Here is a 20,250-nt window from a genome sequence, read left to right as displayed (position 1 = left end):
GCTTTTTGTGTTACTTAAGTCCTACAAGTCAGCAACCACAATGCATTATGGAGTGTTATACCTGGCTAAGCCATTCGTGACGCTGGCGCAAATCACGTCAATAAAACATACTTAACTATGAAGTGATATGAGATAGCATCAGCAAAGCGTCAGTGAATTTCTGTGATCTCTGATGCTACGTGCCCATACCACAGTTGAGTAACATGAACGAAAAATCAACATGGTGAAAGTATTATACAGACAATAAAGCTAGGCAGATGAGCAGCAGGACAAGACACACTTAGAATGCGATATCATGGCATCATATTTGCATATCTTTGCTTCAAACATTGAACAGGCATTCTAGAGACAATTTCTCAGGTTCAGATCATTTTGAAAAATTCCATCTAATAATCCACCATTTGTCAACATGCATTGTAGCAAATAAATGGGGTTGGTCTCATGACCAATTGTAGTAGCAGGATTAAAACAATCACACCTTGAAGCAGACACAACACCAATCGCAGAAAGGCAAGGTACTGACTACCAAAACAAAGCCAAAAACCAACCAAATAGTCACAAATCCTGTCAACAGAAAAAGGAAAAATGAAAAGCAAATTAAAGAGTCAAAAAACAAATGTAAAGGAATAAAGAGGTGAAGGAAACCCAAATCCTCCAAAATCAAAGCTAAAAAGTAAAGGCAAAAATTCCTTCCTAAAAGAAACAAATAAGAAGGACAAAAAATGCCAAAGGCCCAAAACCTTCACGAGAACCCCGAACGGCAAGGAACATGTAACCTTCTCAGGAGATGGCGGCTTGTCCATGATTCTATGGCTGGGAAAGCGCCGACATTCCTACTCTTGGTTTCAGGATTAGTCGAAATAAATTTCTTATTCATCTGAGCAGGAGGAAATTTCGCTATGGAGTGAAAGGTTGAGGGCTCTTCCTTTCCCTTGCCCCTAAGGTGTAAAGCTGCTTCAAGAATCAAGACGTTGATGGCCCTACTGAACACCCTTTAATTTGAGTCTCACATGTGATGATGTTTAAGGTTCATAAGAGTAATATTTATGAGAGAAAGACAAACTAAAGACGCATCGCCACTTAGGCAGACCAACTATGTTACCCTCCTTGAATTGATTCTTATTTAATTGGATTGTAAGGATTGTCCTCAACGTTACGGATAATTAGTTACCAGTTCCGACACATCGCAAATTCGAACAACAATATAAGTAAAATAAGGGAATAATAAATGGCTTCACTCTCTTATATAAATGGCTTCACCACCTTCAGGGGCACCTTCTTTTCGGCAGATTATGTGACTCGTCTTGTGCAGGAGGATGTCCAGTTTGCCATTCGGTTAAGGCGCCGCGGTCCGTCTGCGGCTAGGTGACGGTGCCGCTCTTTCATTCTTCTCTATTCACACTTTTCTTCTCACTGTGCATTGTATTGTATATTTCTTGTTTTTCTTTTGTTTTTTTGGATTTCTTTTATAACTAGTCTTCAAATTTTGTTATATATTTTTCATTTCTCCACATGATTGTGTTTTTCCGGAGATCGTCTTTGGGAGTTTATCTGGATGTGGGTTTGGCTTGGTCGCGTCGTTGGCTGAAATGGCTATGACTGGATCTGATTTTGGGTCGTAAAGTCGTAAATGAAATAGAATGTCCATACGCTGAACCCTGCGTTGCTTTACTGGGAACCGCAGCCGGGTGAGTGATCGGTTAGCTTTCGCATGAAGTAGGTGGTGAAGTAGAAGAAGAAGGGGAGAGGAGGAAGAGTCCGGCTCGCCGATGGGCAGAACGAGAAAGCCTCTTCTTCTCACTTCCAACACCCAACTTCTTCACTCCTTCCTCAGGTTGGGGCAAGCCGGAGAGCAGCGAGACGACGACCGGAACTCGTCCGTAGCATGGCTGCGGGAGCAGAATGCGAGTCTCGATGCGTCGTCGTACCGGCTGCGGGCAGGGTTGCTCCGATTTCCGAGCGATGGGATTGATCAAGTCCCTGATGGTTTCGACGAGTCTCACTCCGTTGGCGTTTCCGTTTCCATTCTGAAACGGTTGCGTGTGACCTCCGGGTCCTTGGTAATTCTTTTGGTCTTTGCTTTTCCCTGTTTGGAGTTTTACGTTGCAGAATAAATGAATACAGGAATTCGTATAATTGATTGACGTTGATTTTGTTCTTTAGCAATTCCAGTTGCTGTCTAAATGCATGATTGCTCTTCGTTTGATCACTAGAAATGTCACGTTAAGCTCCTTAGGTGTTTCTGGAGTTTTGCCCATGGACAAAGATTATAAAGTAGAGCACAATCTAAAGGGTTCTGCGGGATTAAGGGGCTACCGTTGAAAGTATTAGAGCTAAGCGAGAGCGGCAAATGAGGCCGTGGAAGTCTAACCAAAGGATTTAAATGCGCCTGCATACTGTATGCCGATGACACTTAACCTATTTTTCTGGATAACTAGGTCCAGCACTGTGTAATTTTATGCTGAAACGTAATTGATGTTCTGAAGTTTCATACCAAATGAGGAGGACTGATCTGAGCGTGTTGTCTGCGGCCGTTTTTTCTGCTGCTTTTGCTATCATACTATATAGCCTATAACGTGTTTTCCATGAGTGCAGTGGATACTAGCCTAATGCCAATGAAGTTGGTAGTCCGATATGGTGTATTTTGTATTGTTAAGTAATTGTTTATCATTTTAAAGTGTTCCCAATGTCGACATGGATTGGCTTGTATTGGGCTGAAATTCACTGCACTTCTAACCCAAAATTAACTAAATTTTTGCTGGCGTTGACAGGATTGGCGTTAACAGCCGTTCTGTTTTAATCATTAGAAGAAGCCCAAAATATTTAACGCCCACTCTTTAAATATGTAGCCACACTCATGTTGCACCATCATGAGATGCAGGTGAATGCTTAGGTGCTGGTCTGACACGCCAAATTCGGTAACCAGCCCTATGAAGTGTGGTGAACTTCATTTATGTACATCTCTTCTTTGACTGAAGCTGAATGTTTTAATTGAGTCATAAGCTCAGATCTTCATTAGTTCAGTCTCATGAACCGGTTACATTTTATGCTTTTGCTAATTAATTTGCTTTTGATAATAAAACATGCTGAATCTGCATGCATGACCATGTTCATATTTACAAGGAGCAAGACATAAGTTGATTTGGAAGGAACAGATCTGCCAGCCATCCCAATTTTTGTAATTAGTGTTCCTATTTTTTTGTGATTTGCACAACTAGGCCTATCTTTTCTGTGTCATTATACCGAGAATCTTCCTTAAATAGGGTTTGAGGAACTCCCTATTTTCTTCTACCTCTTTTTCCTGGCCATCATAGGAGGAATCTTCACTCAGAAGTTAGAGCCTTATATACATGATTCTTCAAACGTGACAGATTATATCTTTCGCCTTTCCTTTTTGGAGGAAAAAATAGCTTCACTGAGTTGACTTAGGTATGCTTGTCATCACTATGAAGAATATTATTTATGTGATGAACGTGGTAAGAATAAGTGAATACCATATGGTTCCTATGCATGAGAAAGATGGTATATCCAAACTTCTGTTAATCATGAATATTTGGAAATCAGCAGTAGATGGACATTTAAGAAGACGGTCATACATTATAAACACAATTTGATTGCATGAAGTTATTGCACATTGAATGAAATTCAAGGAGACTCTTGAAAAGTCTAATTGTGGCTTTCATTAGTTTAGAGAACTCTTGTATAAAAGCTTGTAAAGAAAAGACAAGGTAAAAAATAGACCTGTATTTTTGGATACTGGTTCTAGATGATTACAAATACGACTCCGTGTAGGTAAAATGTCCATATATTTTATATTTTTGGCATACAAGTCTGCCCCCCTCCCCATCCCTCCATCCAGCACATTTCACATTCTGAAACTTGCTTGCATCGTCGCATTTCTTGTGAGTTTCTTATCTGCTCCTTCTGGAAATTTTGAATTTGATCCTGCTTCTTGCATAGAGCAAGATCTTTTCCATGGTTTGGTAAATTTCTCTTGGCTCTTCTGGCTTGTGAATTTTGGTGTAAGGATGACACATTCAAGAATTAATCGATGTTCCTGTAATTTCATTATCTTGGCCTTCAGGTGCTTGTCAGAAATCTTTTGACAAATATCGGAAGGATAGGAAGAATTATTGTGTTAGGCTCTCCAGTATCTGATCTTTCAGAATGCAACAACCAGTCAACCCATAGTCTCATCAAGAATGCTCTGAATGTTTTACCTTGTTGTAATGTTCCCCCCAATATCCATTTGGCAGATCAGGGAACGGCATATCTCGCTCCACTTATGGCCTTTAACATAGGTCTGCATCTTCTATGTATGAAATCTCTTATCCATGGCAATCATGAACCCGAAAAAGCTGCCAGAGAACACGATCAGGAATTCATGATTTTGTGTGATAAATCTGATGTACATGTCGAAGTGCTTCCATTGGACCTTATTCATCAGCTTTCAGCCTTCTCAACTTTGGTTGGAAAAATGCCCAAACATGATGGTAAGCATATCTTTCTCAGGTATGCGTCACATTTGAGTGTTTCTTTTGTTAAAATACCAAAATGTGGAGCTCTTGAGCCGTTGAAGGGGGAGTTGTCACAAGAACAAGCTAATCGCCAGGAGCTGATTGATATAGCGCTACACAATTACTTTAAGACGGACAGGTTCTTCTCAAAAGGTGACGTCTTTGGGGTACAAATCAAATGGAACTGCAATTCCGAATTTTGTACTTTTTGCAGCAATATTGGAAGATCGAACTCAGCTGAGACAATATATTTCAAGGTTTCATATTTATCTTTCTTTACCTTACTAAAAACTGTGGTTTGTTCTTCTATTTTGTGGCATTTAGGCTTGTCTACTATCTTTCTTGATATTTTGAGAATGTTTGTCAGGTTGTCTTTATGGAACCTGCAGATGAAATGATTCTTCGAATTAATTGCAATCAAACTTCACTTGTGCTTGGTGGAAGTGTGGCATCTCGAATCCCTCCTGAATTATTATCAGGGAGGATTGAAGATTTTGTTCCTCCACAGCAGGATGTTCTTCAAATTTTGTTTTCTTTACTTGCACCTACTTTATGTCCTTCATCAATTTCTTCAAAGTTTAGATTGGCAATCCTCTTGCATGGTCCAGCAGGTAAATGACTGATTTTAGGAGTTACTTTGTTCATTTTCTTGTGAATTTCAGGTTTTGTGTGCTAAGAATTTTGACATTTGGCGGGAAATGGAAGATCCTTATCTCAACTCCTTATTGTAAAGAATTATCAGCATTGATCTTTAATTGTGCAAGTAAAAGGGTAGATAATTTTCAGTTTTTCACTAAAATGCAGGAAGTGGCAAACGGACTGTGATCAGATTTGTTGCTCGATCCTTGGGTTTACATGTTCTGGAGTATAGCTGTCATGATTTGATGGACGCCTCTGACAGAGAAATTTCTCAATCACTAAGAAATGCCTTTCTGACAGCTCAAAGGTAGCCTTCATATCTCTATGACGCTGTTAATGCATATTCAGTAGTTGAAAGAGCTAGGCAAGACTGCAGATCCCAAAAACCCGTAGGTGGGAGCCCAGTTGGACCTATTTGATAGATATTGTATGGGATAAGAGAAAGAAGAAGGTAGGGAAAAAGTGAAAAATTGCAGGTTTTGAAGTTCCTCCACCTAAAAAATATACTAGAAGATGGAACAAACGAAAATAACTAATTTAAGAAAATAATAGCTTTTTGTTTGAGGCTCCTAGGTGCCTTAGCATAGGTGTTTAGGCTTCTGCCTAGTGCCTTGGTGTGTGCCAGGGTGACCATGTAGTGTTCTTATTACACTGTCAATGAGGTTTTATGTGATTTTGAGTTTGCAGCAGCAAGCTAGTGTAGTATCATTTTCTTTTATAGCTTGTACTTCTGGAATATATATATATATATATATATATATATATATATATAAAGTTATAGAAAAACCCACATTACTTGAAAACATGAAAGCATTTGGAAGAAGTGGAAAGGATAAAAGGAGGAAGATGAAGAAAGGAACACAGCATGAGAAGGAAAAATAGATTATCTAATTTAAGTAAGGGAAGTAAAGTACAGCTAACACTACCAAACTGTAAGGATTCAAGATATAGATATAAATCTATATCTCGCACACCAAACACTACAACAAAAAAAAAATGAACAAAGAACTGCACATTAATGCATAAAAATATTTTTCTTTCTCAAGGAAAAGGCTTCAAAGCAGAATACATCAAACGGGACCAGGCTGTCCCTAAGTGGACACAAAGGAAAAGCTGTTGGAGGCCCCAGTGGCTCAAAATCTAGCTGTTGGGGCCTCCAACGGCTGCTTAGGACGAATAAAATCCAAAAAGTAAATAAAAGAGATAGACAAGCAGAAAAATACAAAAAGGAAGGAAAATAAAGTACAAGGAATAAAAAATACATGGTACAAGGAGTATCTATGCTCTAAACAGACCAACCCCCCATTGCTGTGACTGTAGGAGATGGGACCAAACTCTAATGTAATACTATGCTTGTCTTTTTTTAATGTTACTTTAGTAACTGATTTTGATCAATATAAAACTAAAATCTGTGCACCAAATTTATATTCATAGACTGGCTTTCACAGAGTGATGAATTTGGGTTGAACACAAGGAACATGATATCAAGGGGAGAAAGAACGATGTGTGCTATAAGCATGCCAAATCCAAACTTTACCAAGGGAATCAAAGTAGCTAGTTACAAAGAAACATAAAACTACACTTGATCAATCACATGCTAAAGGAAAAGGCTGGTACACTTTATCTTTCTTAAAAGAGTACAAAAGCCAATGTGTTGTTAATGTAGGTAGCATCTATCCTCATGTCAAGATTGTTCTCAGTGCCTTTGCTACAATTCCAAACAACTCTATTTTGTCCAAGCAACATGGCTCCCTAGATTTCTAGTCATTTGAGCTATTCCAATGGCTAGGACAGCTCCCTATTGATGTATATTGAGGGAAGGATTCTCTTATATTTTCAGTCCTTCTTTTAAGCATTTTCCATGAATTAACAGATTCATTTTTCATCTTTGCTAGTGCCTTGAGCACTTTAAGTTAGCCTTTGTTCTAGTGTGTAGGACTTGCATATGGCTTACACATTGCCAGGAGGGGTTCTTACAGTCAATGTTATCCGTATCGTACGATACGGACGCGTATCGTACGATACGTATCGTATAGGTCAAGAAAACCTATACGATACGCTGTTTAAAGACGATACGCGTCCGTATCGTACACGTATCGCACGATACGTGCGATACGGGGGCCGTATCGTACGATACGGGCGATACACCCCCGTATCGTACGATACGGGTTAAAACACAAATTTTTTTATTTTTTAAAGTTTAAACACTCCTCCCTCTCTCTCTTCTTGTATTTAAAGACTCCAAGAGACGTAGGAGGGAAAGATTTTGTACATTTTCATCAAAAATAACCAAGGATTCATCGATTTGGAAAATATTATCGTTAAATCATGAAAGATGATAAGTTGATAACTATATGTTTTGAACTTGTAAAATTGTGATGTAATATAAGTCCTAAAACTCAAAGTCCTAAAACTCTAAGTCTTAAGATTCTATAAAATTTTCAAGTTTAAAATTGTGATGGATGCTTATTATGTTATTTTGAATATCTAATTTCTAATTTTTGAATGTGTTGTTGACACACATGAATGTTCCTTATGTATGATGATCTTTTTTATATTTGAATATATTTTTCTTGATTTCTGATTTTTTGTTTATTTTTTCATATTTTTAATAATTTTTCTCTATTTTTTTCTGATTTTTAAATATTTTTTAAAATTTAAAAATTAATTTTACGATACGCTACGCTACGTTTACGATACGTTACGATACAGCGTATAGGTCAGCCCGACCGATACGCGATACGCTACACCTTTTATAACATTGCTTACAGTTACAGTAATATTCTCATGGATTTAAACATGAATAACAAAAGTGACAAAGGAGAAGTGAAAGAAGATATATAGAGTGCAATATTTAGATTGGAGATCCAACTTACACTACATGGGCTTACCATCCTCTTACATACTCTTTTAAAAGTACCTTAAGATACTAATATATCCTGTTTCATATAATAAATTTCATGTATGAATAAATCCTAATTGGTGTAGAACATTTCATAAATTGCAGAACCAAGAATCAAATATCATATGATCATAGTGTTTATATCTTACACCTTTTAACTCCCCTAACAGTTTCTTTATCATCTTGATTATTAGAGTAATTTTCTTATTGACAATTTGCAGAATTTCCTATGTCACAGTGATATGTCAGCAAAACCAGGAACAATGCAGATAAATTCAGTATGTACTTTACTTCTCCAGAATTAAGACATTTGAGACACCAATGGACATACACAATCTCTGGAACTTTGACTTGCTTTGAGAAAACATGAATGTTGCCTCAAGTGCACACTCATTAGCAACAAACTCAGATAACAAAGTTAAAAAAAACAGCAGATGAAGTCTTTACTAGTAGTTGATTAGATAGATTAGATGATATATATATACATATATATATATATATATATATATATATATATATATATATATATAACTGTACCTCTGTGTTTTCATGAGCACATTGTTGGGAGAACTGGTAACTTGGGTGCACTCTTGCCAGATGCTTCTGTATTATCTCATGCCTTAATTTGTCCAGTGGACTTCCTTTTATTTACCTAACCTATTTCTTGTAATGGAGGTCGGATTATTAGTTGATATAATTGGTGATGGAGATTCTCATTTGTCCTGTACTTTTTATAGATTATTGACCAGCTGATAGCGCATGAAACTTCTGTTGTCATGAACAGATATTCTCCTGCAGTATTGCTTCTTCAACATTTTGATGTGTTGGGCAGCCTGTCTTCCAATGGAGGCTATCTATCTGACCAAATTGGTGTGGCTTCTGAGGTTGCAAATGTTGTCAGGGAGTTCACAGAGCCAAATTTTGAGGATAAAGAATATGACTTAGGTGGATTATTGGACTCCAATCCGGTACTCCTAGTTTTGGAGTTTTAATATTTCTATGGTTTATTGTCTGGTTGCCTTCCAAATAAAACTTATTTCATATTTGTTTCCTAGTTTTTGCCAGAAAGTGAGACAATGAGCCACAAGATCCTTTTAGTTGCAGCAGCAGGTAGATCTGAAGGTCTGCCACAGTCTATCAGGCGTTGCTTCAGCCATGAAATAAGTATGGGTGTTCCGAGTGAATCACAAAGGACTAAAATGCTCTTACAATCACTGGAATCTGTAACCAGACATCCTCTCCTTGTATGACTGAGTCTCTTTTGGTAAAATATGTGGCAGCATTTTAGCGAATTGATTGTTATGTAATCTTTGCTAGCAGGATGGCGGTGATGATGTTATAAGGGATCTTGTTGCACAAACAAGTGGATTTCTTCCCAGGGATATTCAAGCTTTGATTGCTGATGCTGGGACAAATTTCATTCAACGGCTGAGTGACAATGTTCATATTTCCAACTTTAAGAACAGGGATGAAAGCATTTCTGTCAAGGGCATAAATAAAACTTTATGCAAGGATGATATGTCCAAAGCGCTCGAATGGTGTAAGAAGAGAACTGCTTCTGCATTGGGTACCCCAAAAGTGCGGCCACGTATTCACAACCTTTACATGATTGTTCTTCTTGTTGGGATTCTTTTAGAACTTGACCATTTTAAACAGTTGTCCTTGTACATTTTGTTTACTCCCTGTGTTCTTGTAATGTTCCATGTGGGGATGTTGATCGTTTACTTTTGAGTTAGATGTCAGACTGACTGAATCTGTTTACCCTACGTTTAGCATAGAAAGGGAGGATCTGATTTCTGGTTGGACTCCGTTTTAGGGTAGAATCAAGTTTGGGTTCAGCTAGATACTCAGGTCCAATGTGGGCCTTACTATTAGGTGACAATACCATGCATTGTCAAAGCTCTGAAGCCCTCAGTACTCATTGAGCTTTTATCATAGAAGGGGCGACAACATAGCTTTTGTCCCTCAATGTCGTCTATTGGTTTTTAACGCATAATTCAGCTTCTTGCAGGCCATATAATTGTAGCTAAGCCATAAATTTCTTTTCTTTAGGTCCCAAATGTGAAATGGGAGGATGTTGGTGGGCTGGAAGATGTAAAAAAATCAATATTGGACACTGTACAGGTAATATTTAGAAATTTTATCAAAGCATGTATCTATGCTGACATTGCAGTTTTTTCTAGGTCAATTGTATGCCAGAGTTGATTTTGTTTTTCCTGGGTCTATCTCTTTAATTTATTGTCTAGCAGTCCATTGATTGGGATACATCCTGATAGAAGGAATCAAAGGAACAAAAGAAGGGGAACGTTCTCTAACTATTGGACATATAACAGAGGGACATTAGTGTAGTGATACAATCTGGGTCCATTGCAAGGGAATTGTTTTTTTTTTCACCATCTCAAACATTGAATTTGATAAACTGTTGATGGTGATTAGCTACCAGCATGGAAAAATAAATCAATATAAACACATACTTACGTTATATCTTACATTTGGTGGCTAGATACTTGCTATTGGTTGTAGCCCAATGCTGGTCAAGCTCAAAAAATGACCAGAATTGAAGCAAACGCCTTCCAGCACTTGGAAAACTTGTTCTTTCCATTAGCGCCTCACTGTAGCCTTGCTTGCATGACATATGTAGCTGAAATAAGAGGACGATCAGATCTGTATATGATTTCGCTTGTCACAGACAACAGTTAGGACATATGCTTTTACATGAACCTAAGGGCCCATTTGATGGCCCAGAAATACACTGTAAACTAGGAAAGGAGATTCAAATATTTGAAATTGATCCGTCCATCAAACAAAAGATCAAAAAAGTAATTGTTGGTCAATTTGCCAGAAAAATGTTTCTAGGGGTGGGACAATGATTTCTGAACAAAAAATGTGGCTGTTGGAAGGGCGACCATTGCTGGTTGTCGATGCCCATTGCTGCACGACGTCCAGTAGCCTATACAATGGCTTACACAACTTCTAGGCAGGCGACCGTTGATGCCCATTGCTGCACCAATGGCTTCCAGTGTTAAAACAAAAAAAGTTTTGTTAGAGGTTAGTGTCGGAAACCCTCAATTTGTGCAGAGGGATTCCAGCGATCAAATCCCTTTGCATAAGGCCGATGATGCAGCGAGAGAAAGAAAGTGTAGACACTAAGGGTTTCAGGCTGAAACCCTCTCTGTCGAGAGTGTGGGTCGCCGGAAACACTTGATGCCAAGGGTTTTGGGTTTTAGGCGACTAAAACCCTCTATGTTGAGTGTTTGGTTTCCTGAAAGTCTGAAACCATCGATGCAGAGGGTTTTACTACCAAGGTTGAGAGAGAGAGAGAGAGAGAGAGAGAGAGAGAGAGAAACCTAAACAATTGCCCGGCAGCTACTGCGATGACCAGTGACAAATTTCTGGTGTAAAAAAGAATATAAAATGAAAAAACATTAAACCAACCTGGTAATGTGTTGGGTTTTCTCATGAGGTTTCGGCGATGCCACCAAACATTTCTTCACGTCCGACACATCATCAGTCACCCAAGCCGATCACTAGTAGAGAAAACCGGGAAAAACCCCAGTCGAGATAACAGAGAGAAACACATAAGCAAAAATGAAGAAAGCAGTTCGAGTGGGATATTATGTCCGTTTGTGAAACTTTCATGTGTGCCTCAAGGATTTGCAAAACCTTTCAAAAAAGTGTGAAATTCTTTCAAAAGAATGGCTTTGAAGGCCCATGCTCTTTTAAAAATATCAAAACAATTCGTCATTCCCAACCTTCGGATTTCAATCCATTTATGTGCATCAAACGCTCATTTTTTTTTCCAGGACGCATAATTCATGATTTGCAAACATAGCCAAGTTCTGAAAACCTTGAATTTATTTTCCATTTCCCCAATTCCGAATCAAATTTCTGGAATTGGCTTTCCAGAAATTTGATTCTGGAGGAGCAAACTATACCTAATTGTCAATCTGAACAGGATGAGTTTGTCTTTCAGTGAGGTGGAAATATGAAGAAAGAGTTGGTGAATCTTGTTTTTATTGCATAAAGAAAATGCACAAGTACATGAACACAATAAAAGTTAATGGAATGGGACAATGAAAAGAAACTATTGCAAAGACAGTGAAGCATGTCTTTATATTCTTTTTGTTAATAGCGAAACCAGCATCTGGTTCTTTAGTGGTTAAGTCTATCTTGATTGTCCACATCGTACAGTTTAGAAGTTACAGCAGTTATTTTTCTTCTTGTGCTTCTGTCCACAAGGGAGACTCTGTTGATGCTTGTCTTGGAAATTGGAATTATTAGTACTCCTTACTCTGCTAAATTTTGTTGGTCATGGATTTGCAGTTACCACTAATGCATAAAGATTTATTTTCGTCTGGGCTGCGTAAACGGTCTGGTGTCCTTCTATATGGTCCACCTGGAACAGGAAAGGTAAGTCTTAGGTATAGTAGCTCAAGAAATCATGAATTTGGCAAGTTATTTGAATCTTTAAAATTTTCTAAGTGCCACAATTCAATTTCTTTTCCAGACTTTGTTAGCAAAGGCTGTAGCAACTGAATGTTCCTTAAATTTCCTAAGTGTGAAAGGGCCAGAACTAATTAATATGTACATTGGTGAATCTGAGAAAAATGTTCGTGATATATTCCAGAAGGTAGGGCTTCCAAAGGAGAAATCTTCTTATTCTGTTTTGGAGTCCTCAGTATTTATAGTACAAATGCACGTGCATATTTGTAGGCAAGATCTGCACGACCATGTGTTATTTTCTTTGATGAGCTTGATGCCCTTGCTCCTGCACGAGGAAGTTCTGGTGATTCTGGTGGAGTTATGGATAGAGTGGTTTCCCAGGTAAGTATTTATCTGTTTTGTTTTTGTCATTGTCAGATGTTTGATTGAGTCTTAATTATTGTTGATTTTACTTCTCTAAGTAGATGCTTGCGGAGATTGATGGTCTCAATGAATCAACCCAGGTTCCTCACAATTCCATTACCTAATTTATGTTCCAGCTTTCATGTTGTGAAGCCTGCAAACTTTGAAAATTTGATTAGCTTCTTCCACTAGCATTGATTTGCTCTTTTCTCCTCAAGGACTTGTTTATCATTGGGGCAAGTAATAGGCCTGACCTTATTGATCCTGCACTTCTACGGCCTGGTCGGTTTGATAAGTTGCTATATGTAGGAGTTGATGCAGACCCATCCTACAGGGAGCGGTAACATTCGTTATCATCGTGCATATTTTGAGCTTATCCTTGTTACCTTGCTGATTTGATCTTGTGCCTTATTTTAATTTGTTAATTAGCTGATTTGATATTTTTGCCAGGGTACTTCGGGCACTTACCCGAAAATTTAAGCTTCATGAAAATGTATCTTTGCTTTCAATTGCGAAGAAATGTCCACCAAATTTTACTGGTGCAGATCTGTATGCATTGTGTGCGGATGCTTGGTTTCAGGCTGCAAAGAACCAGGTGAGTCAAGTATTGTGATTTCTCTCACTTTTTCTGTCTTATCTGCCTCATGCTCATTCTCCTTGTAAAGCTGTCTTTCTTATTCTCAAAATAACAGCATCAACTGTTAAAGTATGTCACCTGTGACTACGAGGACGTCGACTTTTGTTGCCTTGTTGGTATATTATGAATTGCGAAGGCTTCTGATTTCATGTGAGTAAATTTGTGGCAGAAAATGATTAGAAACACAATGACCCCCACAAAAGGCAGATGGTTCTTAATACACTTGAAATTATAGCATCTAATATTCAGCAATATGTTGAGAATATCTTTGTTTGTTGCCATTCGACAGCCAACTGATGTTACTGGCAAAATTTTGTGATATTCTGAAACATTGGTTATCATGGTACCTGTATTTTCAATCAAGTTTTTTATTTTGTACATTTTGTCTTTTTTATATGTTCTGGACAATTTACTACATGCACCTGTTATTTGATAACTTACTGGATGTGATTGTTAGGGTTGTCACTATGTTTGATAAGGGTTCTAATATCCATATGTTACTTATATTTAGGGAGTCAGATTAGGTTAGTATTAGTCAGTGAGGCAGGAAAGGAACTCTAATTAAGGTCTTATGGGAGCTGGGAGCTCTGTCATAATGTCATTTGTAAGATGCTATCTCATATCAACGCCTTTGGGAAGGCGCCACACCTATGTCAGTGCAACTGGACATGGACATGGGTATGAGACACACGTGGCAAACTTTGTGTTCTTTTGGTTTATTTTTTATATTTCTCGTTAGGTTTACAGATAGAAAGGCATTTAGGTCATACTGTTCATTTTTTTTTAAGAAGCTTGAATATCTTTTGGTGCTAATTTACTTTGTAAATGTTGTGCAAGTCTCACTCCATGTAGAGAGACCTTTTGTAGTAAATGTCATTCGAAAGAGAGTGACCTACATGAATCAAGTCATTTTGTTAATCTGTTCCTAGAAACTTAAATATCTTTTAATGGAAGGCCTATCCTTTATAGCTCCACACACATGGGCACACTCACACACACACACACACACACACACAGATTTCTCTTATGCATTTTGAGAGTATTCTGTAATTCCTAATGCGGGACAGCCTATTAGCACAAGACTTCTATTGTAGGACTGATTTGAGAGGGCTTCGTGGTATTAGGGAAGGTTGTGGTGGTGGATTCTCTTTTGTCAATAGAAAAAAGAAAGTGACATACACATGTTCATCTTAATGCTAAAAGAGGAGTGGATTCACTACCAAGACTATTTTTTTTCTCTGGAGTGCTCTTCTTTCTTAAAATGTTATTTATACCCCATAAATTGCAGCGACTCATCCTACTCCTGTTTGCATAACACATTGAGTAACAATAGAAAGAAATATGCAAAAGAGAATGTATGCGTAGAATTGGATATGCATTTTCTTTGAACAAATGTTAAACCAGAATTGATGGTATTATGCCTATCACCAATTTTTGCTTCCTAGTTGAGGTCAATCATTCAGATTTATGGGGGTAAAACAACAGAGAGTCATGACATGTATAGAAGAGTAATCTACGAGAACGATACTGGTACAGATCTATTAACAAGTATGTCTTTGCTGGGGAATTGGTAATGTGTTAAGATAAATTGGTACAAGAAGTTGTTTCTTCAAAATGGAATTGGTATAAGAAGTTGTATATACACTTCTTTATGATGGGATTTGCAAGCAATAATCAATGAAGGATGGTCTCAATAAAGTTTACAAGTCATTTTCGGATATGATTGAAGGCAAAGAGGGAAGATGAGACTCTACTTGGTAAGCGGGTTACCTTTTCAGGTATTCCATCATTGTGGTAAGCCCTTTACTTTCACTACATCAATGTGGGTTACCTCAAGAAATAGCAAGAAAGCATCTTCAGGCACTAACAATTCGTGGTTTTATTGGGCAACCTTGGCTTGCTAAAAGCAAAATTTGGAAAAGGTACCCATTGTGTGGAAAATGTTTCAAGAAGTTAAAGGGCATCTTATCCTAAATAGAGCACCGGCTTTGCATAAATTAGGCATATATTACATCCTATTTTACTGGAGAAATGAGCTAAAATTCAATATATGTGTGTACGTACACGCGCGCGCATGTGTGTGGCCATTTGGTGTGATCTGGTCATTGTTCCTGTTATGACTCCATCGATGCTCTCGATGGCCCAATCTATAGGGTTGAAAAGAATCATTGAAATCTGATGTTTAGAAGCAGCAAGTAGGAGTTTAAATGGAGCAATTATTACTAGATTTTGGCCTTCCAGAAATTGAAAATTGTTGCAAGGGCAATGACATTCTTTACTTGAATTCATGCTCGCCAGGGTGACATATTGTCATTAAGGAGATTCTATTGCTACACAAAGCTCTAACTTAACCTAATTCATCCACCTGTTTTTGTTTCCTTCCCTTTTTCTCCCAATTTGAGAAATATATATTAAATATCTGTGTTTCAATTGTGCAGGTATCAGGCCATCAGTCCAGCATGTCTATCAATGTTGATGAACCAAATTCTGTTGTTATAGAGCATGATGATTTCATCAGGGTGACCTTTTTTCACTTTTTCCTTCATTTTATAAGATGAAATCGTGTTTCTTACATGTAATTCAAGCTTAAGAGTTTTTTATTTTTTATTTTTAATCTTGGTGTGCCTTATTTTGTTCTTCCCTCGTTATTGAGCTTTTTGCTCTTTTGCAGTTTTCAGGTGTTTATTTAGTTACTGTGTTGCTTCCTTTTTTTGTTAGGTGTTATTTTACATGGTAGCCCCAATTACTTTCATGGGAATGATATACTAGCTATAGCACACATTAGATGGATACATAATTGAAGAGGCATGCGATGAACATTCTAACTTTTTTGGCATTCATTGTGACTTTATTGTTGTCATACCATTTCCCCAGTAACCATGGATGACATCATTATTATTAACCGTATGTTACAAGGTTCATTTTGTGCTTGTTTCATGCAATTACTTCTAACTTGATGTGCTTCTAGAAAGTTGGCTGATAAATGGGTACTGAACAGGTCCTGGCAGACATGTCACCATCATTATCAATGGCAGAGCTTAGAAAGTACGAAGCACTGCGAAATCAGTTTGAAGGAAGTACAAAATGAATGTCCTAAGACATTCGTTCTTGATTTTCATGTGCTAGAAGGCAGTTTGCTCCGTTATGTACAGGTAATCTTACATAATATCTGCCTTTTTTTAGCTTTTACTGGGGGGTGCTTTTACTGATAAAATCTTTTATTAGTTATATGTTGTCACTACTAGTGCATGTCTTATTTTTCTGTCTCCAACACTTTTTCTGGCAGAATCACTTGCAATGCACATTGTACATTTCCTAAATTTTAACGTGATGCACAGCCATTATGAGCATGCTATTTTGTCCATCCTCAGTATTGTTCATGCAAGCAGTCACCTAAAGTTCAGGACCTACGTCACATAGATGCTGCAGGGCTGCTGCTCCTGAGTTGGGTGCAGATGCACTGCCTTTGTGTCACCTGCACTCATGTGACATGGTTCAGGACATCTAAGAGTATTTCTAATATTCCTATTTCTGTAGCAAAATAGTATCCATGTGAATCGATAGGTAATTACTAACTTTATGCTTATATTATATTTTGAGTTGATTTGGTCTGTCATGATGTTATGTTTCTTCTGAACAGGCGATAAGCCAAAGCATAGAGTCCCTGTTTCTGAAGGGAAGGGCTCGTGTATCTGCAAAAATTAAAAAAATAAGTTTCGAATGTTCTGAACCATTGTGGAAAGCTTGACTCCATAAATTAACCACTGGTGGACCCATGTATTTGCCTATGTTGAAGTCATTGCAGAATTCAGAGTATCCTCACGGTAAAGTAAAAGAAAGGCCGGTGTAGATGCCATCCGTTTGTCCTCCATACCAGACAATTTCCCTGAGTTCAGAGTCTGTAAATCTTTATGACGTTGCTGTTACATTGGGTCTTGCACATATTCAATTCCAGTACTTTTCTGTTCCAGAACCCACATTGAATAGAAATAATGCTATGTGCTTTAAAACTTGGGTCTTCGGTCTGTATTTGTTATTAATATTATAAATAGCACTGTTTATCCCTTTCCAGGGATTGCTTTTCTAGTCTTCTGTCCTTCAAAGTAAAAAGGATGCTGTGTAATTTGGATTGTTGAAACAAGGCAAACATGCTAACCATGAAATAAATACACATGATTGGACTCGTCTTCTAACGTGAATGTCCTTTCTAATGTGCCGGCATCATCTCGCCATTTTTTTTTTCTTTAATTTGCAGACCTACATGGCAAAATAGAATTTTTATCAAAAGGAAGCGAATGTGGCAGCAGACAGGTGAAACATCTCGATCAAGAAAGTGGAAACTCTCTTACATGGTCATTCTACTCCAAAAGGGATATGTAAAGGTGTAAATTGGCTTGGCCTAAATTCAACTGAAAATATAGGGATTTGAGTTCTGATTGGATGTCATAAGAGGCACCAAAAGAAGGGGACAGAAAGAAGGTTCTACATCAAGCCTAACTCATTTGCACCTATGCGGACATGAATAGCTTCTTTCAGCATTTCTGTATACAGTTCGCTTTTCATTGACTAATTTTCGTCTTACGAGAACTGATTTTCTCTTCAGTGCTCTCTCATGTTAGCCTCTGAACCGGAAGTAAAGAGGCAGAGATAGTCAAATCCAGCTATTGTTTTTTCCATTTCCTTCTTGTCTGAATCCTGGCGTCCAATTTCTTCTTGTCATGCTTTTTTTCCCTTGTCAAATCTGATGGCAGATAATGTCATTATTTAAAGTGGTTTGATGACTATAATCTAATGCTGTCGACCAATCGGGGCTATGTAGAGCAAGGTTTGGGTCAACCTGTATCTTTTCATTTCCATCATGCACATATTTCTTCACGCTTCAATTGTAAAGTACTTGACTCTTAATGGTGAAAGTTCAATGCCCCACAATGTGTTCATAAGAATTTAACCATCTCTTTTAAGTCATAGAGGTTGTAAAATCATGGAGTATTTACCTTTGACATGATCCCATCCATAAGTAATTGTATCTTATAAGACCTGTTCTAATTGAACCTTTCGTCAAGTCTTTGTAAGATCCACAATGCCGGGTTTTTTTTTTGTTATATTTCAACCGTCATATGTGTTTATACGGTTGAGTATAAAAGTATCCATAAAGTGGGTATTCTTTATTAGTATTTCATTTGATGATTCAAATTTTGGTTATTTGAAATGAATTGTTTTATTCGAATTCGGTGATGGATCTAAATTTAAGCTCAAGAAAGGATAAGCAACAGTTCAAAGTATACATCAGGAAAGGAAAAAGTGGCTTATGAAAAGTCAGGCTGCTTGAATCTCTTAGCCTGTTGCTTTTTTGTAATTTCAGGTGGCTAAAATGTTCGCGAAAAGAAAAGGACATTCAATAACCTCGTTCCTAAATGCGTTAATGAAAAATGCGAGAAGACATACATTTGTATTTATGGCTTGTTGCCATGGATCTTGCAAACATAGAGCTAAGACAGATGCATTCAGGAAAAGACTTGTGAAAAGATTATCATCAGAGGCAAATTTCAAATAATCTGATATTATTTCTATTTCCTTTTGTGAACATAAGAAATAGTTGAAAAATGAAAAGTAACTTGCTATTGCTTCTCCTGAATGTAATTTATTACATATTCTAGAAAAAGATAGTCAATTCCTGTGTCATTGTACATGTCAATTCTTTATAGGTCATTTTTAACAGAAGCAGACAAACAAAATATTAAAAAATGTTTTTAACAAAACAAAATACTTTCATATGCAAATGCAGTTAAGACCTGCAAGATCACCCAAATATCAGCTTCACATTAGATTGCCATCATGTTTTTCTATGCTTCATCAGTAGAAACTTAATTTGAGTAAAAAATTAGGTATAAATTAGATTTGTTTATATTTGAAAATCCAAATTATTTATACGCAGGAATTCAATTGAAATTGGTTTTTCATTTGTATGTAATGGTTTGTATAAATTCAACGCAAGTCATTACCTTTTAAAAAGTGAGTTGGTTAACAATACTAGGGCATATCTCAAAAAGAAATCAAAAGGCTAATAAAATAAAATGTTTTGAAAATTTTTTACTTCATAGATATGAATCCTTCTATTAATTGCATTAAAAAATAAACAAATCAACACATGAAAAAATGCACTATAGAAAATAAAAATAATTTACACACATGTTTGGGGATCATTTTTTTCTTATTATATAAAAAATAAGTACTTTGTCGCCTATGTGACTACAACTTCGTTTGAAAATGTTGACTAATGTAAGATTTGAGAGACTTTAATACAAAAGTTTAAAAAGAAACCAATGACGACCAGGAGCATAGTAAAAAAATTTTCATGAAAGGGGTTGAAGTAAAGTTTCTATATTTTGACAAGAGCTGAAATTTGATTTTTCAAAATTGCTGTATAGAACAAGTAAAATTTTTTAAAATTTTACATGTATTTATTTATTTATTTATTTTTTTGAGAGGGGGTGGGGCTTAGGGGGGAAGGGCCCTTATAAGCCTCTCCTTGGTTTGGTTTCACCCTGGTGACGGCTCATGTTTAGAAGTATTGGAGAACACAGTTTTACCGATATTATTATCAGTACTGAATAGTGGGTCATTCAAAGAATTACTGTCATTCGTCGCCAGAAGTTTAGCTTACGATGTGTTTGGAGGTCGTTGTCCCAATTAATATATCAAGAAAGCAT

General features: G+C 37.1%; 1 protein-coding gene across 7 annotated transcripts; it reads left to right on the top strand.

Annotated features, from left to right (window-relative positions):
* Positions 1-1,580: 1,580 nt before the first annotated feature.
* LOC116264044 (peroxisome biogenesis protein 6) lies at positions 1,581-18,365 on the top strand. Of its 7 annotated transcripts, none has more exons than XM_031643959.2 (17): positions 1,581-2,060; positions 4,085-4,774; positions 4,885-5,128; positions 5,322-5,463; positions 8,843-9,003; positions 9,124-9,302; positions 9,376-9,636; positions 10,111-10,182; positions 12,382-12,468; positions 12,566-12,688; positions 12,772-12,882; positions 12,966-13,004; positions 13,122-13,243; positions 13,354-13,498; positions 15,979-16,059; positions 16,539-16,692; positions 17,181-17,626. In XM_031643959.2, exons 1-16 carry the CDS (start codon positions 1,770-1,772, stop codon positions 16,626-16,628), a joined length of 2,838 nt encoding a protein of 945 aa, XP_031499819.1. In that variant the 5' UTR covers positions 1,581-1,769; the 3' UTR covers positions 16,629-16,692; positions 17,181-17,626. The 7 variants fall into 7 exon arrangements, with proteins under 7 accessions (XP_031499819.1, XP_031499815.1, XP_031499817.1 ...); XM_031643955.2 differs by lacking the exon at positions 17,181-17,626 and adding an exon at positions 17,796-18,365 and having other exon boundaries at positions 1,582-2,060; positions 8,843-9,026; positions 9,114-9,302; XM_031643957.2 differs by having other exon boundaries at positions 1,582-2,060; positions 8,843-9,026; positions 9,114-9,281.
* The last annotated feature ends 1,885 nt before the right edge of the window (positions 18,366-20,250 follow it).

Source organism: Nymphaea colorata, chromosome 11 (assembly GCF_008831285.2).
Source record: "Nymphaea colorata isolate Beijing-Zhang1983 chromosome 11, ASM883128v2, whole genome shotgun sequence".
Lineage (NCBI taxonomy): Eukaryota > Viridiplantae > Streptophyta > Magnoliopsida > Nymphaeales > Nymphaeaceae > Nymphaea > Nymphaea colorata.
The sequence above is the reverse complement of the archived record's forward strand: the minus strand, read 5'-3'. Positions and strand labels throughout refer to the sequence as shown.